The following is a 25,965-nucleotide window of genomic DNA, read 5'->3' as shown; positions in this document are numbered from 1 at the left end:
GGGTACCTTGAAGAGACGGGAGCTAAAGCAGCTAGTTTCAGACAGGAAACTACATAAAGGGGCAATATACGATAAATAAGAATTATTTTCACCTGAGAATCTTGCCAAGTTACTCTGGTTAAGTTCCAGGATTAAAAGATTAAAGAGCTGGAAATGAGAACAACTGGTCCCCTTTACCAAGCAAGCAGTTGACGTGGACTACCAGCAATCCAGAGTTCCCAGTATGAAGGGGCACCAAAGGCTTGGACTTTAAACAGAGCATAGCAATAAAGACTTCCTAATCATAACTGGTGTTCATTAAAGGGGACATATTCTGCTTTTTGTTTGTTTTCCTTCAAATATCTCCTGTTCAGATGGTGGAAGTTCATATTAAACATGGGCAAAGAGTGAGATTAACCCTAATATGGTCATCTCAGACACGGATGCCCCGCCCACCTTATAAAGGGCAGCTTATCATAAGAAAGGGGGAGGAGCTAACATAATGTTTTAGACAAAGAAAGAACTTTGTGAATGAACAACGACCCGGTGTGAGACAAAGGATTATTTTGGACTTTGAATCATGCAAAGCTACTCTGTTAGAGTCAAACAATCAAAACAGGGAGCAGAAGCAGAATGAGTCCCCTTGAATAAAATCATACAATTGTGCCCCTTTTCTAAGTTTAAGTTCCGCACGATGGCTGTGCAAAACAAAAGCAGTGCAGCTTTGTGAGCGCTACAGGACTGAATCTTGCCGTAGCTGTGCGCAAACAGCTCTGAGTGTCCGTCAGTCAGTTAAAGTATCTGCTGCTGTCAGTGTCAGTGTGAGCGACTCTGTCCCGCTCTTCCTTCTCCTTTTATTTTAAGGGGCTCTGTCCGCCTTTCCCCCCTGAAACAGAAGGAGAAGAGCAGCCCAGTTACAGTCTGCCTCATCACTGACACCAACCCCTGACCTACCACTAACCAATCAATCAATTCGCCAGTGCACGTGTCACAGAATAATATAAATGGGGTCTTCTAAAAAAATAGATGTAGTAAGAAAATTACTTTTTAATTGACTTAAATCTGTAGCTCGGTTTAGGGTGTTTGTCATCGAAAAGTTTGGTTGTAACAATGAAACGCGAGAAATTTCCCACCTCACTTCTATTAAATCAGTAAATGTTTTTATATAGAACTTTAGTATATTTAATGAAGGCATCCAAACAACCAAATGCATTTTACACCCACTCCAAGAGTCACAGTGTAAGGATGAACCAGGTTTTCAGTCAGCATGATTTCTATAACCAACTTTCAGCCAACTTCAGAAAGTCTATATTGGGATCTTCATGTGTCAGTGGTGGCTGCTCAAAACAAGCTACAGCATATAAAAAGTCTCCTTTTCACGTGCATTTATATCGGATCATCGAGCTGCGTTTCCTGTTGTATTGTTCCCTTTGGGATGGATGGATGTAAATTATCTGTATCTCAGTATTTTCTGTCCAAGCTGCTCATCGTACAATTGGCCACTAATAAACTCACAACTGAGTGTGATGCAACTCTGATGTTGGTTTGTTGTTGTACTTACTGGTCTGCACCTCGTCATTTCCTGCATCCTGTATGAAGGAAACAGATGACACCTTCAGGTCACCTGACCTAACTGGAATTTTATGGCATGTTTGCGAGAGCTGAGCGTCGTGTAACAGCAACTCACCGACTTCTGCACGGGCTGAGGCAACATGCGACCGATCCCATTGACGATCCAGCCCATCATGCTGGAAGAACAACAAGAAGAGTTGACTACAGTCAACATCCGCATAGAATCATGGAGGTATGGTTTGTTTGGTTTTCAGGACCAAACCTGACTCTGAACTGCTTTTCTTCTGTCTGGACTAACGCTAGCTTCCCTGCTAACAAGGACAAAATACTTTTCTATCTCAACATAAACATGTTTCCACTTACTTTGGTGGCTCCTCGGCTTCCTTGGTGGACCTGTGAGGACAAAAGTAGGAGAGACCTGAGCTTCCAGCTTTGAAAAATCAAGCAAAGCTGCCTTAAACCTGCATTCTTCCTAATAACCAGCAGGGGGCGACTCCTCTGGCATGATTTTGTAGAAGGCTGTGAGAAAATGTACTTCCTGCTCACCTGATCTCTGAGCTAAGTAACACCTTCCGGTGAGTTTATGGTCTCAATCACTAGTTTTAAATCTTACCGAATGAAACATGATGCTCATTTTGTAATTATGGTCCAATTTAGAGTAAAATAGATCATTCCGCAGGGCCTGATTCCCTTTTAAAGACTTTAAAACAGGACACAACACCGTGACAAAGGTTTGACTCACTTCTCGGTCTCTGGGGCTGGTTTGGGGACAGGTGGAGGAGCTGGAGGCGGAGCTTCAGCTGTTTAAAAGGGGAGGAGCAAATCATATTAGCACAATTTTACAAAACGGCATCACTGAATCCTAAAGTTTTACATGTCCAAGAAAAGGCATCTGGCAGAAAGAGGCTAAGTAGAATTACAGATGTTGGACGCAGCTTACACTGCTGTTAGCAACTGCATTTATAGTTAAAAAAAAAATCAGAAAGCTGTCATCAGTTCGTAAAGATTTTCTTGCTGAATAATATCTAAACATGTATTTTCCATAAAATGCTGATTCTATTGGTTTTTGTGAAGGTTATCTACAACTATGCTGACCTCTGTGTTTTCAACCAGGACCAAATATCACAAAAGTACAGCCAGTCGAAGGTGATTAAATGTCCAAATGTTTGTTTTAGAAAGAATAAGTACTCTCTTTTCTCCAGCTGTCAGCAGAACATGATGTTTCAGGTGAGCTCAACCAAGCAAAGCAGTTCAAATCAAACATTTACCACCACAACATGAAAGAAAATCTCTGAGCTAAATAGGTCTATAATGATGATTTGTGGCTGAATGAGAAGTAAAGATACCTTTAGCTGGAGCTGGAGCTTCAGCCTCCATTTTTGAGCGAACATGGATCTCTGGCTGAGGAACCACCTTCTCGATGCCCTGTTTGATCCAGTCTATCATGCTGTGAGTAAGAACACAGGCAGATTGAAATATCACATGAACAGTTAGCTCCTGTGAGGTGGCTGAGTTCTGTTTCTTTGTGTTAACCTTCTGTTTATGTCTTGTTTGTCTCATTTTCTCCTCTGTCTATCTCAAGTTTTACTTCTTGTTTTGCTTAATTATCTTCACCTGAGTCTCATTTACCCATCCATCTCTCACCTCTAACATCTGATGCAGCGGTCCACAACCTTTTATGCCAGACAATATTTTCACGGACCGGCCTTTAAGGTGTCAAAGATAAATACAACAAAATAAAACCAGAACCAGTACCACAAAAAAGATTTATTCATAACACAAGGAAAAGACCTGGGGAAACAGAGTTAACAATAAAGACATTTAAAAAATAAAATTAAAAAACGATAAAAATCTTGAAAACCATGAATTTCACACCTGAGCCTCAGCCCTAGTGGCCCGGTACCAAATGGCCCGGGGGTTGGGGACCGCTGATCTAATGTATAAATAGTTCTGTCCGCCCCTGCATCTTAATAAAACACAGACGCTTATTTAAAGGAAAGATAATGTTGTAAAACAGGACGCTGACCTCGGTGGCTTGTTTCAGTTTTGTCATCTCGGTCCGGTTTCACCTCCACCACAGTAACCGGAGGCTCTGCAGCTGAAAGACAAGGAAACTGATGATTGACTGAGCAGCAGCTAAAATCCAGTCCGTGTCTGCAAACATATTCAGGTCTGTTCTCACCTGGAGCAGGTGCAGCCTGACGCACCTGAGGAGAAACAAGCATGTAACCAAAGCAGGAATATTTTTGGTAAAAGCTAAAAATATGATCATGGAGATGGAAACACTGCAGAATCTGTAATCAATGATTTCCCAATGTTTAAGATTACTTTTAGCTTTCCACACACTGTTGGGGTTTCAGATTGTGTTCAGGATTTCTTTAAATGATTGTGGTGGATGTTGGACTTTAGCAGAACTTTTTAAAAAAAGAACTATTAATGATCTAAACACTCCAGAGTCAGATGTGTGTTTTTGTTTAAAATAAAATTGAAATCAGAGATGTAAATTAGCTTTAATAACTTTAGCTGACAGTCGATGGCCGGGTTTGGTCAGATACTTAATATGCTGACTGCTTAGGTGCAATTAAGGACTGGCCAGGAGTAACTTGGCCGAGACATGAACAGCTTTCAGATGAAGCTGCTGGAGTCCATCAGTCAGTGCTGGCGTACCTCTGCCGGCTGCTCAGCTGTGGGCGGCTCTTTGCTCTTCAACTCAGGCTGAGGAACAACCTTCTCCAGACCCTGAGATATCCAGGCAATCATCCCTTTGCTAAGGAAGAAACATGCATTAATAACTGTGAGAGGGATTTTACGGGACACTAGGAGGCGCTGCGGAAGATCCAGCGAAGCTTAATGAAGGATTAAACAGGAGCTCGCTATCTGGCATCTGATCTATTGGTGCTTTTCGTAAAGAATCTCGATCTCTGGCATCCTGCCTTTGATAAGCTGCTCACTATTTGGCATTCCGCTCATTGATAGGCTTTTCAAGCTGCTCACTATTTGGCAATATGCCTGCTGATCGGCTTATGAATCAGATTAGTATTTAGTTTTTATTATGGTGGTTACTCACTCGTCTTCGGGTTTACTGTCAGGGCAGAAAATGCAAAGTCCATTACTGAGTCTAACAGTTCTGACATTTCCGGCTTCTACACAAATATCACGAGACTGAACACAGAGCTGTTTCACACACAGCTGTTTACCTGGCTGGTTCAACTTCCTCCTGTGAGTAGGCAGCATGAGTGAAAAGAGAAGGAAACACTATGAGAACAATAAAAGAGCTGGACCTGAAAGAACTGCTGGATCCAGCTGCAGCAGATGTTCAAATCGATCAGACCAAGACTCGTAAAAACATCAGCGTTTTCTGAATCACAAACTAACTTCTCAAACTGGCCCTACGAGCGCTTTCAGAGAGACATCAAGCAGGTGTGGGGGTTCAGATGAAGCTTTCAGGAAGGACTACAGGTATAATCCTGGGAAACTGTTATGGTGAGATTGTTAGCCAATTATAAAGATAGTGAGCATTCAGGGTCAGGTCAGGTCTGGACACTAGAAGAGTCGATCATGCTTGGAGAATATAAGTCAGCAGAAGAAATGGGCAAAGAGATCAGTTTCTGACTGTAAGTGGTCTCTTTGTGTCTCTGCTTCTGTTTATTTTTGTCTTTTTGTGACTCCTATTATTAAAAGAAGGAACAGTTTATGTTCTGGAAGGTTCACAGCACACTTAAACCACTAGTGAGATTTTAAAAAGTATCATTATTATGCAAGACTTCCGTTTGCTGATTTCTCCTCTGCTTTTAACAAGATGCAGCCTCATATTTGTGCGAGAGCGCGAGTCTGTCCAGGTCCTTGTTAACGGACAAATGTCCAGTGGGATTGTGTGAAGCTCTGGTTCACCTCAGGGCTTTGTTCTGGCACATCTTCTTTTTATTATGTACACCGACATCTGCAGGACGTCTTATGAGAACAGAGCACTGTGATCCCGTTTTACCTGAATTTGTAAAGTGGTGTGATGATAACTATCTGGAGTTAAATGTGTCAATAACAAAGAAAATGATTATGTAGTTGATCATTTTTAGACATTTCTCCTTGTATTCTAGTTTTTTATCTTACTTTTAATGTATTTATTTATTTATTGACCTCATTGTTGTCGATCTCTACCTTGACATGCAACAGTGTTTGTGACTAGTGGCTCTGTGTGTGTAAGCTGCGATCAATTTTCTGTTTTTTGAAAATCTAAATCTGAAAAACTGAAAAACTGACTAAGGGCTAAAATCAGGACTGCCACCTTGTAAACCAACAGAGATTTCATCTGATGTTTATGAAAACCTCACAGACTTATCTTTTTGAAAAATGAAGCTTGAGTCTGACTCTGCGTCAGACCCAGGGTCGTTTATCAGGACCTCACCTTGGCAGTGGAGTTTGCTCGGCTCATTTTCGGTGAGACTGCGGGTTGAGGCAAAGCGCCGCTGATCCACGTCAGCATGCCACTCTGAGACCCAGCTGCTGGGCTGAGGATGTAAACGTTTAAATTCAGGCTTTTTATTCACTCTCCTGGAACAAAGCAAAGATTTTTTTTCCCTTCTAAAGTAACACTGAACCGAAATATAATCAGGGCTCAAAATCAAAAATGCTACTGAAATTATGCAGCTTGTTTAAAGGCTGAAAAACATAAAGAGATATTTAATCTTTAGTGTGTACAAGGAAAATGTCCCTGGGTTACTTCCCTCACTGGAGTCAGAGGTAAGAAAAAAGGTACTAAAATCATTAAGAAGGGAAAAGTCTCTTAGCAAGCTAATGGTGCATTCTCCAGGGGAGTATTATCACAGATAAAATTAAACTATGAGACATTCACAGTGAAGAATCCATCATTAACATCATGTTTCCATCGTGTAGTACTGTATTTTGGACCATAAGGCACACCGGATTATAAGGAGCAAAACAAAACACTTTACTCAACTAGTTCTTCTTGCTTCCTCCACTTCTGTACCAATGATTCATTAATATTGAATTCTCTCACAGCTGCTCTATTCCCATGTTATTGCAGTATATTAAAGACTAACTCGTATTGTGGATGGATTATCTCAGTTGTTCTCCTGACTGAAGTTTGGCATTTGTCCCTAATGATCGGGAACCCTCACGTTAACTTTTATTGAATGGAAAAAAGTTAGTGTTTATCCACCAGCTTCACGGTGTTTATGTTATGCTAACATAGCTGTGCCGCTAGCCACCACGTAGCACATCATTATATACCAGCTAGCCCAACTTCAGTAACCCTACAAACGTCACTACTGTTTAGTTTTCTGTCTTCATTTATGTTGGAAGTGGTAGCAGAGCTGTACGTTTGAATTGTTTCAGAAATCTCTCAGTCAGAACGTGCTATATCATGCTCAGGTGGAAGCTAGCGAGCTAACTTCCTGCTAACTTCTAACTCTGTTAAATTTAATAAATCCTGTTTTCATGGATGCCTGGATTTTAAACTTAATTGTTACACCTGGTAAAGCAGCAACGCTGATAATTTTATTACAGATGAAAGAATTTAGACAGTTTGTAACTTTCAGTGATGCTGCAGTGTTCGTTTGACTTTGGGACCTGAAGCGGACGGAGTTTTGGATCCAGATTACTCTGCGAGGCTCCTGACTATGGCAGCCGTAATGCTCCAACAATCCATCAAGCGGTGCGGCTTCATAGCTTACCAAAGTCGTACTAAAACATTTTTTTGAAAGATTTTTGAGTGCCGTGTAGCACATAAAATCAGTTCGAGGTCAGTAAGCACAACCAGAATTCTTATATAAGGCGCACCGGATTATAAGGGGCACTGTTGATTTTTGAGAAAATTAAAGGATTTTAAGTGCGCCTTATAGGCCGAAAAATACGGTAACTGTTAATAAAGTCTAACAGCTGAATCAAACAGGAATTTTAGAGCTATTAGTACTCATTAGTAAATCTGTATAATATTAGGTTTTAGGATTAATAAAACCTTTAAGTTAGGTTTTACTGAAAAATAATAATAAAAATAAAAACAATTAAAAAAACATTTTATAAAATGTCATAAATATCCAGCTATTTTTTCTATAGAAGTATTAAGAAAATTCAGAGGAAAATTAGTTTTTCAGTTATCTTTGAAGGACTAGGTTAGCATTAGATTTCAGCTAATTTAGCAGCAGTTTAGGCTAATGTAGCTATCAGCCATAGCTTGAACTGGGAACTCAGAGTTGTATATTTATCAGTTGTACCATAATGTTTGTTATAATACTGTTCATGTGTACTTTTCCAAACAAATAAACTCATTTGGAAAAATATTTGTCCTTATAAATAAAACCAGTGTGTGTTGGGATTTGCTGGAAATACAGTTGTAACTTGCGTATAAATAACAACTAATTTTTATGCAACTATGAGGAAAGGTTTCAGGAAATAAGGAGGAAAATATGAGCTGCACTGCTGGCTCCTTTTGTATAGTTTAGGTTTAACATTGTGTTTAAGTTTAAACATTGTGTCTTGTGTGGTATATTTGCAGGTTATAACTTACCCATTCTCCGCTCCTGTCTGAGGTTCCTGCATTGGTTTTTCAGCTTTTGGTGCTGTCAGTCAAACATTGATATATGTTTAATATTTTTAAAAAACAAAGATGCCGACTGAGCTACACAAAGTTAAACGATTTGCATGTGAATGATCTTACTTTCACTTTTGACTTCATCTTGAAACTTCACTTTCTTCTCCTGTTTAACACACAAAGTCATCTTATATATATTTAACTAAAATAATGCATAAAAAGTAACAGTGCAAATACTACTTCTGGATAAAAGTATTAGTATCATGATGGACATTTAGCACACACACTTCAACACCATAGTTTACAGAATCATGATAGTCCATATGGATTTGACAGTGACCGTAGTGAATTTCCTGTTCATTTTCTCTGATCAGTTTCAGAAAAAAGAGTTTTAAGCCTTGAAACAAGCCAATTAGCTCCAAGCTGAATCAAGATTATTAAAAAAAATATTTGATTTTGATGATGAGTTTCAGGTTCAAATAATGGGTCTCAACATTTCCATAGTAACGGTAACCTCCGCCAATCACCAACATTGTTGTTTCAGTTTAATATTAGACATTGTTAATAACATGTGTTTTTGTTAAAGTGTGGCGGTACCACACAGACTTGTGGTTTCCAGAACAGCACAAAAATTTGAGTTATTAAGGCAAACAACCCATTCTGCCTCACAATGCTCCGTAAACATGACACAATAAAACATTTTTTAGTTGGGCAAAGCTTACAGTAACTGGAGGCGGAGCAGCTGCAGGGGGCGGGGCAGGAGCAGGGGGCGGGGCAGCATCCTTCTGTTCTTCTGATTTTTTGGGCTCAGGCGGCTGGGGAACAACTTTGACCACCCAGCTCAACATCCTCAAAGAAGAAGAACAGACACTGTCAGCCATTACAGTGTGAACCTATTACTAAATATTATCGTCTTCTTCATGTCAGGGCAGGCTCTGTGTTTACAATCACTACGGAAACGCCTGTGGATATGAGGACACATGGAAACCAAACACAATTAGCTTCCCGCTGCACTTAATGGTGTTTAGATCATGTCTGGCTGAGTGTCAGTCCGAATTAGATCAGACCCGATGCTGACCCTAATCCTCCACAGGAGGCCTGGCAGCACAAAACGGCTTTTCACTGCAGCCATACGTTCATTTACACTGGTCTCCAGTTTGGCACTTTTACTTTCTAATTGGGGTATGTGCCAATTAACCAGTTGGGAAGCTGACTAATTTGTTAGTCAGTTTTCCTTTTTTCCAGTTCTAAAAAAGGAAAGCCAACATGGAAAGATGTGAACATGTTATATTTATATTCTAAAACACTGCATTTGATAATGAAATACAACAACATTACCATAAATTTAACACTGAAGTATATTGTGTTTACGTTATTAGTCTCTATCTGGCTTGTTTTCAACCACAGAACAAAGTTGACGCGTTAACTGGTAAAGCTGCATGATTATTGTGATAAAATGCAACGTTAGCATTATGCAATGTGTTTTTAGGGTACAGATGTTACCATTTTAGGGCTGTCCCACAAAAACCACCGACTGACTCATGACGACCTGGCATCAGGATCAAGGCGCAGCAATGTGAAAGTATGTTGCGTGCATTGAAATAATGGACTCATCTAACAGCCTGAAGTCTCTTTGTTTTTCTGGAGTTTAAAGGTTGGTCGACTAAAAATGTCTTTTTCAGTGTTTAGTTGGACTAAGTCACACTAAAGAATCAGCTGTTTATTTTTTATATTTATATTTAGTTTTAATATATTTAGCTAGGTTAGCTAGCCTGGTTTCATATGCTACAATTAGCATCTTGATTACCGTCGCAAAGCTAATCAAGCCGGGTTGTATTAGCAGATAACATCACAGACTCACCTTTTTTTTTTTTTTTAAATATACACAAGTCTAGCTTTAAAAAGTAAAACTTAAGGATTCATCTGTCTGTGTCTTCATGGTGTCTGTGTCTCTCTCACTTTTTGTTTTTGTCTATAAAGTAGCTGCTAAGCTAGTTGGCTCTTTCGCCAGGTGAGCGAATCAGCTGGTTTAGGAAAGCAGTAGAGCTTTTCGAATTGACTGGTTATTCTTTTTAGACTTTCAGATAACTGCCAAAAGAGAGAGCTTCCTAACTGATCGAACCCTCAGGTTAAACCAGATTTATCAAAACTAATCTGGACCATTGTTTTCATCCTGTAAAGTAACTAAGTATATTTTTTAAGTTACTTTCATTTTATGCTTCTTTATGCATCATCACCTCCTTATTTATGAGGTAAATATTCTACCTTTTGTTGCATAATGATGCGTTACACAAACCGTAAACTTAACCAACGAACCATATAAAGAGATATTATTATATTTCAGGAGTGTAATATTTAAAAACAGAACACTTACACATTGAATTAGTGCATAAATGATATTTTTACTTTTGCACTTTATATTTTGGGTTAATTAATACTTTCACATAAGTATATTTTTAATATAGGCTGATTTTTGGATTTTAAAATTAGTGTAGTGCCACTTTTTACTAAAAGATTCGATTTTTGTTTCCACACACTGCAGCTCATTATTTGTGTTAAGTCAGTTTTAACTCTGTCATCCCAAATTACAAATTGCTCTCAAAGGATTTCAGAGTCACCAACACCCTCCAGCTTCAGTTCAGGTAAAGAAAAACTCACAGAAGAGCACCTCTGGTGAGTTTACAGCAGACATAACTCGGAGTTTTAAACCATTTTGACTTCATGAGCTCAAAGTTACTTAAATATACCCCTCACCCGGTTCAATTTTGCGACTTTGGGAGCTCTCCTGTTGATGCTTATGCTAAAATGTTAAAAAAGAAAAACATATTTTGAAAATTCAACAGAAACCACGTTTAATTAATCTCTGCCTCAGTTAGACCTCCACAAGACCCAAAACTGGGGATCAATATCAAACAAATGAGTGTGTGTTAGCAGAAGTTCACGGCATCAGCAGCAATCAAGTTTATCAAATTTACAGGACAACCTGATAAAACCACAGACCAAGAAGAAAACAATAGTTATGGTTCAGCCTTGTGTCTCCTGCCCTGATTCGTTGGTTCAGGAAGCTCAAATTGAACTATAAGTATAAACAAATTTAAAGAGTACAAATCACCAGCTACTACCATTCGAAACCAGGGCATGCACCTGAACTGTAAGCGAAACAAGGCACCTAATCGACTTTATTTCATTGTTCTCAAAGCTACGCAGCATCCATGGAGGTGTCAGTGGTCAAAGTTTTGGGCGTCTCTTGTCCTACCTGAGTTGCTCAGTTGGGGTCCAGCAGCATCCCACAGAGCTGCGGGGAATAAGCCGTGTAGACCTGCAGGGATCTGAACACTGTGGGAGGATTACGCAGGAACTCTGCTAACAAGATTACTAAGCCGATGAAAGGCAGAGCAGGGCAAGACATGGAATCAGGTTACACTTTCAGAAGTTGAACCATGAAGGGAACCACAGTCCTCAAACCAAACCACAATGGTTTATCAATAAAGTTCAGATCTATCCAGCAATCGGACACCAAATAAATAACTGAAAAACAATCTTCCGATGGAAACCTTGGGTACCATCGATGTAAACATTATCCCCGACCAAGAACATCCCCTCTGTGCAAATGGCAACAGCCGACCCCTAGTCAGTCACTCTTTGCTAAGGAAGAGCTCACTGAGCAACAAAGAGCCCGAAGTGCTGATGGGACTGGGGATGATCAGTCTATGTTCCTGCCTCACCTATGGCCACGAGAAACAAGCTTCCTCTGGGCTTAGAGGGCTGAGGAGGTGCAGACCTGCTACTCCTCTATATCGAAAGGAGCCAGTTAAGGCGGCTTGACCATCTGACTGGGACACGTCCTGAATGACTCCTAGTTGAGGTGTTTTGGGCATAGAACAGACAAGGGGCAGAAAATGAAAAAGCTTTCCTTTTGAGGTTCTGTTTTTTAATGAAACGATCCACTGATTTATTTCTCTGTTATTAGAATCCCACCTGCTCCATATGACTGAATCTACGTCAGGGAAAAAGCTTCCAGGTCCAACGGTGACTAACATGTCAAGTTCAGTACCATCTCTGTCGCTGACTTGTTGTAATAAAGCTGTTAATAACTCTAATTTACAGGTTTGATTCCACAAGTCAGAGGCCTCGTTTGTCCTCAGAGCCGTGGACGTTTCACTGCCTTTTTTTGTCTCTGGTTTGGATAAAGGTGGTTTGGTAAGGGCCTGGTTTTGGTTCTGGAGCTTGTTTACAGCTCTGGGCTGCAGCACACTGTGGCGACTCCGTGTTAAAGCTGTTAATGTGGCCCTGAGGATTAGCTGCTAACGAGGTTAAGTCCAGTGTCAGCAAAACAGAGGATCGGATGAGGCACTGCAGATACCTGAGCGCCATCTCAGAGTGCACCTTAAATAAGGGTCGGACATTTTTCTGTCCTTCCTTCCTTCTTCTCTGCTTCTTTTGCTTTTCCCGTCTCCATTCTGTTTTTAATGTAATCTTCTCTTCTGTCCTTCCCTTGTCTCCTTTCCTGCACCCGGCAGATGTTTGACCTTCAGTTCTGCTGCATCATAAAAATTTCATCCTGTTTGCTTCATTTTTCTTTGTGTTGTGTCATGAAGTGTAATAACAGTCACACAATGAGCCTTTATGCTCTGCAGTGGACTCGGGTGAACTGGGCCTTTGCTGCCCTCTTGTGGATGATCTGTGTCGTCCTCAGTTCCACACACGGAGCAGACCTGGCTCTCGTTTCTCAGCTCTCATATCTCTGACGACATTGAGTTTCTGATTGTGTTATCAGCGCCACGCAGACAGCCCTCATTTTCTTTTTCTGCCCCTCAGAGTTCAGCTCGTCCCTTCGAGGGCAGCTTGAACTCAGCTTGCATTCCTCTGCATTACACCACTGTGTAAAGCTCCTCACCTCCCAGCAAGTAAACACCCTTCATCAGGACTCTTCACTTTTAGAGAACAGCTTTCAAAGGAGGAATCACATGTTTACATTTTTCTAGAACAAGTAATATTCAGAGACGTTGTTTATCCAAACAAAATATATCTGCAGCCAAAAAAAGGGGAGTTTTACACCTGCACAGATTACTGTAGATAAAACGCACGCAGCGGTATGAAACCTTTAAAGAAAGAAATCTTTTGCACAACTTATTCAGAGAAGCTAATCTCACTCATGACCCCATACTGCACACCTCGTTTTTATAGCCCCAATACACAGAAGCCAAACCCTGTACCATGAATCCAGTCCAGCATTCCCAGGATATCTTTTTCTTATCTGACTTGTCACATCCCAACAACATTGTCAGGATCATCAGGGTGGTTCAGTAAATCATCCCAGGGTTTCCCAATCAAGCACTGACTCATGGCTTTGAGTCTGGATTTTATCCAGCAGCTGTGGAGAAAGCCGAGGGTGGTGTCATCACCGTGCAGGTCAACCTGCCTGTGCTATGCACAAAATTACAAGCCATACAGATTTCAACAGAAAGGGATAAACTAAAAGGATCGACCACAGACTGTGAAACTGCTTACAGCATGAAGCTCTGTGGGCTTTGTGTCTGTTTTTTCTTTTATTAACTTTTCTCACATAAAAGCTTTTTATAAAAGAGAAGCAGATAAAAAGGAAGAGAAAACTTTAGCTTCTTTTTCAGGTGTTACTCTGGTGTCATTAACGAGGTCTACAATCAAGAGTTTATAACGAGGTGCAAGCCACGGATTACACTCAAGAACAGGAAGTCGAAAAAATCTAGAAGAGCCAACACAGCGCTGAAAAAAAATTGTTTGGTGGAGGAAACCAAGATGAACTTTTACCAGGATAATGAGAAGAGAAAAGTATGCAGAAGGAGAGAAACACCTCATGATCTAGAAGCATCCATATCATGTGTCTAACATGGTGGAGGGGTGAGAGAAGGAAGAGAGATTAATAACAGGTATGATTCAGTGCAGAGAGGTCTATTAACACATAGTGAGTGAAGAAGAAACACCCAGTGCATCATGGGAATCTTCCAGCACCTTAGACCTATTGCAGCATAATTCAGGTAACCCTGAATCCTCCCTGAATCCTGGTCACCTTTTCCAGCTGTTAACTGTTCTCCAGGAGGGTTTCCTGCTGATCCTGCTCCAGCTGTGACCGTCTGTGGTAACGATGAATGTGCCTGTTTCTGTTCATGCAGGGAAGATTAAAACTGTTGGGATCAGAAAGGCTGACTCATGGATGACTGCTGAATGAGTGTGACGACTCACTCAGCATCACCATAGCAGCTCGTTTAGACCATCTAACCTGTCAAGGCCCCGATTTCTCTGGCCACCATCACCCCCTCCCTCCACAGGGAGGTCACTTCCTGCTGGGACACACCTGAGACCATGTGGCCCTGTTACGATCAATAAAACTCCGTCACTGTCCCGCTCCACCCCGCCGCACCTGCTTTATCACACACTGTCTGGATAAATATTAGCAGGGCTGAACCACGCTGTGTCTCACTCGGGCCGTAGAAACTGTCAGTGAACCTGTCGATAAACTTCAGAAGAGGACAGAAAAGGGAAGTGTCACTGCTGAAGAGTGATCATGACATACAGTCTCTTAAATCTGATCTGACACCACTGTAAAAAAAAACTCATAATTAAAAGTGTGCAAGTATAAATTGATTTTGTTTTTAAAGGCGACCCATTCTGCTCAGTTTGAGTTTAGTATTTTTATTGTGGGAGTGCATCAGAGCAGCTTTGCATAATAACACGATAAAAAAAAAAGATTTTAAAAAAATCTTTAAGTTCCTTAATTCATCATCTCCATGAAACAAGCTGTTTTATCTCCTGTCTCTTCAAGGTCCATCAATCAGAAGATAGATGGACCCTGGATGTTTTAGAAGCATGCACATGAGTTAGAGGTCACTACTGGACCTTGAGTACTGCTCTTCTTGTTCCTCCTTGCACAAAGAAGATGATACCTGTGCTGCTGGGCTGAGAGACACAGCAAACCTACTTCTGATGACACTTGGATGTGGATGTGCCATCACAGAGGAGCAGGACTACCTGCACAGCCTGAGTGGGCTGGCTGGTAGCCCTGGTAGGATTCAAAATCCTACGTCACCTTGTTCTCAAGTTAGTGCATTCAGAAGACTTTTAGAAAACCTGACCTCTGACCTTGAGGTTTTTAGCAGATGCATCTATGGTATCAATCTGAAAATCCTAGGTGACTTCCTTCTCGAGTTATTGCATTTAAAGCTTAGGTGTTCACATCTTCTGCCCACCAGCCCGACGGGGTGACGACAAAGATAACAAGCTAAAGTCGGTGACCTCCTGTGGACCCCGCTCTGCCACGACACTTGAGAAAGGCAGACTGACTCTGTGGTTATATAACCAACTTGTTAGGCCCATCGGATGATATAAAACTAGCAGCCTGACTTCACCTGACTGATCACCGAGCAGAAACCTTTCTGAATCGCCCTCATTCACTTTGCTTTGTTTCATGAACTTGACTCACAGACGATGCAGGAAGGAGTTAAATCATGAGCTCAGATTGAATTTAAGAAAAAATTTGTATCTAACTTTTAAAGCCTCCCACCAGCCAGCCAGCCAATAAGAATCGAGTGTTTTCTCGGCCCCTGGCGAGGCGATTTGAGCCTCGCTGAGGAATTTCTGCCCATGTGTCCAGCCTGATGTGTAAAACTCAGTGAGTCATGCAGGCAGTCAGAAGGCAGAGTGTGTGTGTGTGCGTGTGTGTGTGAGTCAGCCTGTATTTAAACACCACACCCAGCCTCGTCCTGGCTCATAACGGAGCTGCTGCTGCGTCTCTAAAGGTAAGAACTCATCAGAGTGAGCGGGGATATCGGGATATCAGAGAGCTTTAGCAGCAGGAACGATTTACGACTTTTCTTCTTTTTTCTACTTCAAAGAGTCAAAAAAGAACGAATCGTGTTTGTTTCCTTACTTAGCAATGACTGGAGGCTTTTATTTTGAAGCCTAGAGGATGGAGAAGTAGTTTCACTTACTTTTAAAGTATTTTTTAACCAAACATTCAGAAACAAAACCATCAATTCAAGTGTTTGTTTGTAATTTTTTAAGCAGCATGAGCAGTTTTTACAAACGCTTCCTCTAAAATCCGCCAAAATAAGAGTGAAATGAGTGAAACCTAAAGCCACCGGTGATTAATGCTGGACAGAGAAGCTGCAAACAACAGTGATTTTATAAAGCTGAAGTGCTTTGTTGATGTAAAATGTCTGCGGGGTTATAAAGCTCAAAGTCCGCTGCAGATGGAGTCGTTCTGTCGTGCATGGAGCCGAGCCGCCGCCTCGGAGCGATAAATGAGGACTGGCTGCAGTTCGCTGTGCTTTCATGTCGCCTTTCATTCTTCAAGCTGCTCAACTTATGTTAGCAACTAAAGTGAGTGCGTGGGCTCATTTCTGACTCTGAGTTTGGTTCAACAGGTAGTTTTAGGTTCTTCCAGATGTTTGGAAGTAAAAACAGCTTCACAGGGAAACATCGCTGTGACCATCATCTCCACACTGCTCTTTATCTATGACAGATGTACCCTCAGGCTCAGGGAAGCTCTTATTTTACACTTGGGTCGTAGAAACTACAGCTTGTTTTACAACAATATAAACCTGTAAAATATCTAAAAATCTGAGCTATATCTGTTGTATCTAAGGTGAAAACAACATTTCTCCCAGGACATTTACTTTTTCTGCAGCCCCAAAGAGCCCCAATCATTTTGGACCAGCTCAAGAGCACCCCCTATGGGACAGGCTTTCCAGACAGTGGGAGCTCCTGAAGACTAAATTAAGCTGGTAAACTTAAAGACACAGGAGTGAAAAAGGGTTAAAATGATATGGACTTTAAACATGACAGCAGTCCTACATACAGTACAGTAAAGAGACTACAGTATCAGAGAGAAAACCCACCAATCAGAGAGGAAGAAACCTCCAACGTAACCAGGCTGATGAAGCGGTAACCATCTGCAACGACTGGCTGAGGGTGAGGGGAGAAAAAGAGGAAACCATGAATAACAAACAAGAAAAAACTAACTGAGGGACAGAAAAGACCAAAATCTAAAGAACACAAATAAGGAGAAGTTCTCAGCGTATCACTGGAAGTCCCCCTGAGCCTATCGCTCCACTAAGCAGAGGTTCAGGGCCATCGGGGTCAGCTGATCCAGCTCTAACTATACGCTTTATCAAAAAGGAAAGCTTAAAACTAGCGGCATTGTTTTCTCTATCCAAACTGGGAGCTGGTTTCTAGCTGAAGGCTCTCCCAGTCTGAGAGCAAAGTGCTCTATTGGGGTGATAGGTCACTATGAGGTCATTAAGATAAGATGGGGCCTGATTATTTAAGACCTTGTATGTGAGGAGCAGGATTTTGAATTCTGGATTTAACAGGAAGCCAATACAGGAGAAATCTGCTCTCTTTCTAGTCCCTGTCAGGACTCTTGCTGCAGCATTTTGGATCAGCTGAAGACTTTTCAGGGACTTTTGAGTATTTGAGGATAATAATGATTGATCAACTAGTTTTGGATGTTGAGTTGAAGGAGACTCTGGAAATATAATTATGACTCTGTAAACAACCATAATATTGTTTCTTCATGTAAAGATGCTTTTGCCATGTTGGGCCATTAGACACCAGCAGAAACAGAAATCACTACGAGTTTTAGAAATACTAAAAAAACTATACAAATATTTACAAACCACCCCCAAATTTCAATGCACTGATCGGTAAAACACTGCCCCCTGGTGGTGAATGTCTTAGTTACATATGGCGATGAGATCTACAAAAAGTACCTTTAATAAATACATTTTTGTGTGAAGTGATAGAAAAAAAACTTATTATTATTATTGGTGTCTCTTAGACGCTGCTATAGAAAACTGGGAAAGTAGAAATTGTCAGATTGTTGTAAATTAATTTCTCTTCAACTATTAATCTGGTTGGTTCCCTGAGGAGGTTAATCGGGACGTGTTCTCTCTGTGCTCCGTGATTTATTTCGATATGTGGAATTCCTCTTTGAACGGCAGCAAGCAGACGACGGGACGAGCCGAGACTTCAGGACTGTTTGTAGCAGCTGCGAGATGAAATGCTGGCAGAGTCTGTAAGAGGGTCAAAGGTGGAGGAAACTCTGCAGTAATCACTTTACAGCTTCAGCTTCACCGTGTTACACAACGCACTCGAGATTCCTGCAGATCTGTTTGATTCATGCTCCTTATCTGCACACACGCCCTCCGCTGGCACGTCCCGCTCAATAAATCAAACACCCCTCTAGCGTATGAGTGTTTACAGCCTGCTGGAGTCTGAAGGCCATTGTTGGTCTGTTTTTAGACAGTCAGAGGAGGAAACCCAGTGTTTCCACTCAAAGGTTAAAGAGGACATATCACAGCTCCAGAGACTCCTCCAGAGAAGCTCGACTGCCAGCAGGCTGCAGACTTTCTGATCCTGAACCTTCTCTCACTGCCTTTTTCTTAACTATCAAGTAAGCGATAACAGAAACTGTACGACTGCAGAAAATGATGTAAACTCACCTTTAAGCTGCTTGAACTGTGTGTTGCAGGTGAATCCATCATGGCGCTGGTGTCTGAGTTTCTGGGTCAGCTGACGCTGTCGTACAGTGGGGTGAGTCACCGATAACACAGCAATCACCATAAATGACTTTGATATATCAGGTTATTCCTCCAATTACTGATGAACCCAACTGTGCCCTAATTAGAGCAGCATTACATCACACTACTGGTACTGTACCATAACACAGGTCTCAGGTACTGGAGGCATTTCTGTGTTATTCAATGTTTTCTACACACCTGAAAAAATCCAAACAAAAACAAAGCAGTGAACTGACATATTTTCACCACCTCAGATTCATTAAATTAACACAAGAATAATGAAGTCAACAATAAACAGAGAACAAGAGTCGTTCTCCACCTGGAGTTCATCTGTACAGTTAGAAAGCAGATAAACTGATGACTGATCAGTGCTTCATTCAGAATTACTCCAACCTCAGAAAGCTGCCTGATGGAGAACTCCTCCCGTACCCCTGCGTGTGTCTCTAACAGTCTGTTGGGCATTACGAGGTTAAATCACAGCATCAGCGTCTCGTCCGGTGCTTTCTGTCAAGCAGCTAACAGGAGCTAATGGTCAGTTTCTGTCCTCTGTAGGAACCAGAGGCCAAATACCCCACCGTGGTGCCGGCCCGAGACTTCGACCCGGCCCGTGATGCTGCCAGGATCGACACGGCCATTAAAACCAAAGGTGAGCGAGTCCAGGAAAACTTCCTCCCTGATATTTCCCTGCCAAGCCCACCGGTCAGGAAGTTTCCACTGAGTTATGTAACTGTGATCCCACCACTTCTCTCTCCGAGTTTAACTGTTCAACTGTGCACAGGAAACACAGTGTCCACGACTCGGACATCACCGACACTGCAGCAACAGAGTTTTCTGATGGTGTTTCAGCTTCTTAACCGGTTTTTTAGCAATTAACGGATTACAAAAAGAGGAAAAGATATCGGTATAGCCAACAGTCAGGGGTTCAGAGCTTTGCTCAAGCGGATACTAGCTACTGTTTTACTGGTATTGTAATGGGCCTAATGGTTTATTAATGCTATGGTAACGAGTTTTAAGGAGATTTCACCATAACCAACCATGAGAAGAAAAAAAGTAGGCACTTTAAATCATGACCTTAAAGCTGCACATTTTATATATCTATTTATTTAAAAGTTATTTTAAAAAGTGGTTTTTGGTTGTTGTTGTTTTTTAAGTTATTTAAATAAAAACCTTTTTTTTGAAAAGGTTTTTTTTGCTAGCTTAATGCTAGCTTTCCTGCAAACATAAATCAACTTAAAGCTATCTCAGGAAAATGGTGTCTAGAATAGATCTGAGTGACTAATTCAACCAAACTGATCTAGTAACTTAGCTGCTCATTTTCAGATTAGTTTATCAGCTAACGTTAGCTAGCTTGCCAAATTTATTCAGCAGCTAATATGACCCATAATGCTAATTGGTGCAAATTCATGCACAATGTGAAACGGTAGTGATTTTAATGATCAATAAATGTGTACAGGTAGAAAGCAAAATGCATAATGTATAATATGTAGCTTCTACAGTAACATCCAACATGCCTACAGCTATAACTGAGCCACACATCATGAATCAGACACAGGTAGCCTCATCACGTCCACGTCAGCTTCGGAGTCATTACACTGTCAATATGCTCATTACAGTAAATGCAAAGGAGTGTTTGTCTTGTTAATAACAAATTTGTTCTGAGGTTAATTATTGTAGTATTTACAAAAACAGCAAAAAGGTTGAGCAACAAAAAAAATCCTGATGGAAAGAGGAAGGAAGAACACGGGGACATAAAATCCGAACAAATAAAAGCTCCCAGCACTCTGAATCACAGGGTAACACATCTGTTCACATCTGTCCTCTTCAAAGTACAACATAATTTCATCTGCCTGGAAAGTGACTCACTCAGACGCTGCAGAGGACTTGCTGAGCGAGGCTCGGCCTCCATTTTCCAGCTTCCTTTGTGAGAGCTGCTGGAAAAGCAGGATGTCCCTCGGCAGAGAGACTTCCAGCATCAGAACAAAAGAAACTGCTGGAGATAATCAGAGGAACAGTTTATCAGGGTCAAAGTCACTTGTAATGATGACGGATACCTGAACCGTCACCATTCTCACTGGCCCTGTGAGAATGTGTGATCTCTGATTCTTTAGAAAAATAATAAAGACATGTATGCAATCAACAGGCGAAAGTTGTTTTGACGTCTGTATATGGTATTTGGTAGTTGAAAACAGTAAGTAACTTAGTTTCTTTGACAAATTTGCAGGTGTGGACGAACAGACCATCATCGACATCCTGACGAGACGGAGCTGCGAGCAACGCAGAGAGATCGCCTTTGAATACGAACGATTTGCCAAGAAGGTCAGAGATGCTTCGCTGTTAACGAACAAAAATGAACCTTTAACGTATACGTTACTTTCATTATTTCAATCAATCAATATACAGAAACTAATCAGGGCCATCAGTTAATCACATTTTAATTTAAATCTTGGCTTCCAGTGATTATTAAAACCAGATAACTGAGGTCAAATTATTTCTGTTGCATTTTGTTCGTTGTGAGTGAAAATGTTATATAATCATTGACCAAATAGCTTAGAATTTTTAAGGGTAGTCTTATAGAATAATTAAAAAATAATCACCAAAATGTTTCTGGTAATTTCCCTAAATATGAAAAATAAACGTAAAAATTTGTTGTTTTTTCCCCAGTTTTTACTCAGTAACGTTTAAATATAAATTAAACAATAAATCATTCAAAATAAATCGACCCTGATTGATTGATATTAACAATGATCTTGGATAATAACTTATAAGGATAAAAATAAGGAAATAAAAGAAACATCAAAAAGAAATTTGCTAAACATGATCTAGAGATTATCGCACAGATCAATCAACTGGATGATGTAATTTACATTCATTTTAATATAAAAACAAATCACGACTGCCACTACTTTTAATTTTTGGCAAACTTATAATTTCATAAATTATCTTCAGAGTTTTTCATGAACCGACAAACTTTTGGTGGACAACAAAAGTCAGCAACACTGAGATTATTTTTTAAATCTTGTTTTAATAAATGGGATATTATTATTATCATGAATAAAATAGCGATTTCTGTAATGACAGGAAAATAACTGTACACAAACCAAACTTGCATAAACCTGAAGTCCACAGACAACCCTCCATTTGGAGCCTGATGTAAACCCAAAGGCCGTGAAGCAGCCATGGTGGTAATCCAGCCAACAGCTAACATCTCATGCTTCGAATCATGAGCCAAAAATAGAACCTTTACTCTGAAGGTCGATGGAAAATGAAGGAAACTGACAAACAGAAAAGGCAGTGAGAAATACAACAGATCCTGAACTTTTTGCTTTTGTACAAATGATTATTTCTAAAGTGATTTTTAACCCTGTGTCTGTGGTTGTGTCAGGATCTGGTCAGTGCCCTGAAGGGGGCGCTATCCGGTTCTCTGGAGGCTCTGATTTTGGGTCTGATGAAAAGCACCGCTCAGTATGACGCCTCGGAGCTCAAAGCCTCCATGAAGGTCAGTGTCACGCTAAAGACCAAATGAACATGGCTCACCGGGTATCTGAACGTTCCAGAAAAGACTCACTCTGATAGCTGAGAGCTGCTGTTGGATGTTTCACACAGTTTGGGGTTTTTTCATGCAGGGACTGGGGACCGACGAGGAGACCTTAATCGAGATCGTCTGCTCCAGGAACAATGAAGAACTAGCTGAGATCAAGAGGGTTTACAGAGACAGTGAGTCACGTTTCAGGAACCTGAAAATACTAAATAAATATATAACAGAGGTTTTCATGAGCTAAAGGCAAAAAGTGAGAGAATGTGACTTTGACTTTCTCTGCAGTGTTTAAGAAGGACTTAGAGAAAGACGTCGCAGGAGACACGTCGGGAAACTTTGCTAAACTGCTGCTGGCTCTGGTTCAGGTAGGACTTCATTTATCTTCACAAAGCAGGAAATATAAGAACTCTGACAGGTTCCCATAAAATCCTAAAAATGATGTTTCACATACAACACAGGAAATGTTATTGTGAGTATCGGGTCTGTGTTTAACTGCAATAACACATCTGACTTCATTTTGACTTTAGTGGATTTGGTAAAAATATTTCAGAGAACTAAATATTTTCTAAGAACAGTTAAATATTCAGACAGATATGAAAAAACCTACAGAAACTACTTTCACAATATTTAATAATAAGTTGATAGACTTTGTCAGACAGTGTCAGTTACACTGGTTTCTCACCGACACTCTGAAAACACGAATGCTTTTCTAGGATATTTATAGTTTTGATGCTTGGATAAGAAAATGAGCTTTGATTTATTTTAGTCGACAAAAACCTGTTTTTATTTAATCTGTTCTTTTTTTCACAGACGAGACGAGATGAACCTTCGAATGTCGTCGACTATGAAAAGATTGATGAGGATGCCAGAGTAGGTCAAAATATACTTTTTTTTTCTTTAAAGGTACTTTTTGTAAATTCACGTGACTTAAAAATGCTTTGAAACCTTCTAAGAGTTAAAGTTATCAAAAGAATATGAAAAAACAAAAGAAAGTGACCGTTATTGAACGGGGTAGAAGAGTAATCATTGTTACAGCGATGGCGTGAAATAAACGGGGGTGGACCAAAAATAATGATGAAACTTTGAAGCAACGTGTCTGAAAACATCTCGGTGCCCCCTGGTGGTGAAAGTTAAAACTCACAGGACATGATTACAAAAAGCACCTTTAAAGACTTGAAACGAGGTTTGGTGTCCTCTGAGGGGATAATCTATTCAGAGGTATAACTGTTAGTTTTGTACATGTGCTTTTTCTCTTTTTTATGTAAACCTGACCTTTTTTTTCACAATTTCTTCATTAAACCGTCCTCCTGTGTGAACCTCCCAGGCTCTGTATGAAGCCGGAGTGAAGAGGAAGGGAACCGACGTGGTGACCTGGATCGAAATCATGTCTCAGAGAAGCGTCCCCCACCTGCAGAAAGGTGAACTGCATCCTCAACACTGATGCAACAAAGCTTTATTTATACAGACAGCACATTACAGTGCTAATGTAAAACTCAGTCAATAACTAAGAGCAATAAAAACAAAACAAAAAGGCAAACGACACCAACAATAGGCCAGAAAACACGAGAACTATAAATATAAGCAGGACAGATGAAATGAAATACTAAACAACAGGAAATGTAATGAAACCTACAAAATAAGACCCATGAAACCAACAAATGTACAAATAATATGGAATTATAGTTGTATACTTGAAAGAAACCAGTGCTGTGAAAAAGCATAGCTTGTGTTTGAAGCAAAGTCTCACGTTTAATGTGTGTGTTGTGTGTCAGTGTTTGAGAGGTATAAGAGCTACAGCCCCTACGACATGAAGGAGAGCATCAGGAAGGAGGTGAAGGGGGATCTGGAGAAATCCTTCCTCACTCTGGGTACGTCTAAGAAACATCAAATATTCAAGTCACAGATTTAGACCCGGTTTAACGGGGAAACCGAGCACGAGGGCAAGTCTCGTTTTCATTTTCAGCCACACGTTAAAAGAAATAGACGCCATCAGAACAAAGTAAGAGTGAAATTCTACTTCACGGTGACAGGACACATTAAGCAGGTGTGTATCGTTTGTCCACAGTGGAGTGCTTTGAAAACAGGCAGCTGTACTTCGCCAGCAGACTCAACGAAGCCATGAAGGTGAGTTTCCCACGTTTCTGTCCAACGTTTCCACCTGGAACTAAACATAACACCTCCTCCTTCTCCGTCCATGCTGACATTTTGTGTCTCAGAGTAAAGGAGCGAAGGAGAAGGTGGTGACCAGGATCATCGTTTCTCGCTGTGAAGTCGACCTGATCAAGATCAGAACAGAGTTCAAGAAGCATTTCAAGAGGTCGCTGTACCAGACCATCACTGTGAGTCCTGCAATATCCCACACACACGGAGGGCATCGAACACACCACGGAGAGGGCATGTTTGTGTTTATTGCCGATGGATAATTTTGTGTGTGCGTTTGTGTTTAGGAGCACACTAAAGGAGACTACCAGAAAGCTCTGCTCAGTCTGTGCGGAGGAGACGACTGAAACTACATTTCCCAGAGGGCCGCAGGGCCTTCAACCATCAGATGAAATCCTTCACGGTGCTCAGATTAACCCTCTCAGGCTCAAATTAAGTTTTTGTTGCTAATGCACAAAAGAATACCTGCAGTGGTACTTCTGAGTAAAAAAACTCATAAAATATGTATGTGGGGTAATTGGGTTGTTAGTTTTTAACTGTTGCAAATCGGCAACGCCTGCCTCGAGAGGGTTAAACATGTTTGTCTCTGTGATCGACGTCAGTTTGTGGAATAAAAAACGGGAAAAGAAATGATTTGTCTTTGTGTTGTTTGAGTGAAAGAACACCAGGGGGCAGCAGAGGCATGTTTAACACTGCGCAGGCCGCAGTACAGGAAACCACAAAGGATCAAACTCCGTGTTAAACACACACAGATGGCCTCGTTTACAAGAATCACATTGAGAATAAAATCTAAAAAAAATAAAAGTTTAACTAAAAACGCCAAAAATAAAAAACAGAAAATTATTTTTTCTAATAAAAATTAGAAAAAAAAATCACTTCCTTTTAAGTCCATCTCTTAGTTCTCAAATCAGGTTATGGATTAAACTGTTCTTATACTCTGACATGCTGATTTTTTGTCACTGAAATAAAGACATCAGATAATTACTGCCATTTTATTTTTTAAAAAATTCCATTTGACTCTTTTTCTGGAAAGGGGACCAAAGTGTATGACCTTTATTCTGGAGCCACGTTTATCAGATCTGATTTATGCAGTTATTCATATTCAGGTTTTATAGACAATAAAATTACAGTCACTGCTTTTCGTCTTCGTGTAAATCAGCGCTGGCTCGTTCGTGGTTGTCTGCCGTGTGGAGAGACTTGATGTGCAGCAGGTTTAAGTTAACCACTGAGCCATAAACATCCTGAATGATTCTTTAACTCACAGAGCAGGATAACTCTGAGCTGTTTTCGCTGTTATTATGCGGTTTGGTCCACGAACACGTTGGTTTGGATTCTGTCAGGCTGCCGCGCTGAAAATAAAATCCGAAGCTGGCTCTCCTGACGATTGATCAGTGTTTGTAGGATCAAAGTCTGTATTTGATGTCAAAATATTGGTTATTAATTAGTCCCCGGCAGACTGACGTAGACACATATTTGTGGTGTGTGTTTGTGTTTGTACGGCTCCGCTGCTCCTGCGGCTTGTTTTTCCTTTAATCGTTCGTAGGTTTTCTGTTGTTTGTTTGCTGCTAATTTTTTAATTAAAGATGCTGATTTTACCTCGAGCAACACTCGCC

General features: G+C 40.7%; 2 protein-coding genes across 3 annotated transcripts; one reads left to right on the top strand and one right to left on the bottom strand.

Annotated features, from left to right (window-relative positions):
- Window positions 1–2,897: 2,897 nt before the first annotated feature.
- LOC146582631 (uncharacterized) lies at window positions 2,898–11,430 on the bottom strand. Its single transcript, XM_085269571.1, has 11 exons — window positions 11,355–11,430; window positions 8,821–8,947; window positions 8,225–8,264; window positions 8,075–8,126; window positions 5,954–6,056; window positions 4,749–4,768; window positions 4,619–4,633; window positions 4,219–4,318; window positions 3,734–3,758; window positions 3,578–3,649; window positions 2,898–2,998 (listed from the first exon to the last, which is right to left on the bottom strand). Exons 2-11 carry the CDS (start codon window positions 8,944–8,946, stop codon window positions 2,994–2,996), a joined length of 558 nt encoding a protein of 185 aa, XP_085125697.1. The 5' UTR covers window position 8,947; window positions 11,355–11,430; the 3' UTR covers window positions 2,898–2,993.
- Window positions 11,431–15,769: 4,339 nt separating this feature from the next.
- On the top strand, window positions 15,770–24,982 carry LOC146582630 (annexin A2-like). 2 transcript variants are annotated; one of them, XM_085269405.1, is made up of 13 exons: window positions 15,770–15,873; window positions 18,609–18,670; window positions 19,210–19,303; window positions 20,879–20,973; window positions 22,040–22,153; window positions 22,281–22,371; window positions 22,478–22,557; window positions 23,003–23,062; window positions 23,517–23,610; window positions 23,965–24,060; window positions 24,258–24,316; window positions 24,409–24,531; window positions 24,640–24,982. In XM_085269405.1, the coding sequence occupies exons 2-13, from the start codon at window positions 18,620–18,622 to the stop codon at window positions 24,697–24,699; spliced, it is 1,017 nt and encodes a 338-aa protein (XP_085125531.1). In that variant the 5' UTR covers window positions 15,770–15,873; window positions 18,609–18,619; the 3' UTR covers window positions 24,700–24,982. The 2 variants fall into 2 exon arrangements, with proteins under 2 accessions (XP_085125531.1, XP_085125595.1); XM_085269469.1 differs by lacking the exon at window positions 15,770–15,873 and adding an exon at window positions 18,401–18,530.
- The last annotated feature ends 983 nt before the right edge of the window (window positions 24,983–25,965 follow it).

The sequence above is a fragment of the Mchenga conophoros genome, linkage group LG1, assembly GCF_057382185.1.
Source record: "Mchenga conophoros isolate Kocher_MC1m ecotype Shallow Benthic linkage group LG1, M_conophoros_male_GT1.1, whole genome shotgun sequence".
NCBI classification, from domain to species: domain Eukaryota; kingdom Metazoa; phylum Chordata; class Actinopteri; order Cichliformes; family Cichlidae; genus Mchenga; species Mchenga conophoros.
The sequence above is the reverse complement of the archived record's forward strand: the minus strand, read 5'-3'. Positions and strand labels throughout refer to the sequence as shown.

Excerpts from the sequence above, each read along its gene's own strand:
- LOC146582631 (XM_085269571.1), bottom strand. The coding sequence starts at position 8,946 with ATGTTGAGCTGGGTGGTCAAAGTTGTTCCCCAGCCGCCTGAGCCCAAA. Across the intron at positions 8,265-8,820 it reads CTGCTCCGCCTCCAGTTACT|GAGAAGAAAGTGAAGTTTCA; the intron begins GTAAGCTTTGCC and ends TGTGTTAAACAG. Across the intron at positions 6,057-8,074 it reads CAGACAGGAGCGGAGAATGG|CCCAGCAGCTGGGTCTCAGA; the intron begins GTAAGTTATAAC and ends TTACATCCTCAG.
- LOC146582630 (XM_085269405.1), top strand. The coding sequence starts at position 18,620 with ATGGCGCTGGTGTCTGAGTTTCTGGGTCAGCTGACGCTGTCGTACAGT. Across the intron at positions 23,611-23,964 it reads CGTCCCCCACCTGCAGAAAG|TGTTTGAGAGGTATAAGAGC; the intron begins GTGAACTGCATC and ends GTTGTGTGTCAG. Across the intron at positions 24,061-24,257 it reads GAAATCCTTCCTCACTCTGG|TGGAGTGCTTTGAAAACAGG; the intron begins GTACGTCTAAGA and ends GTTTGTCCACAG.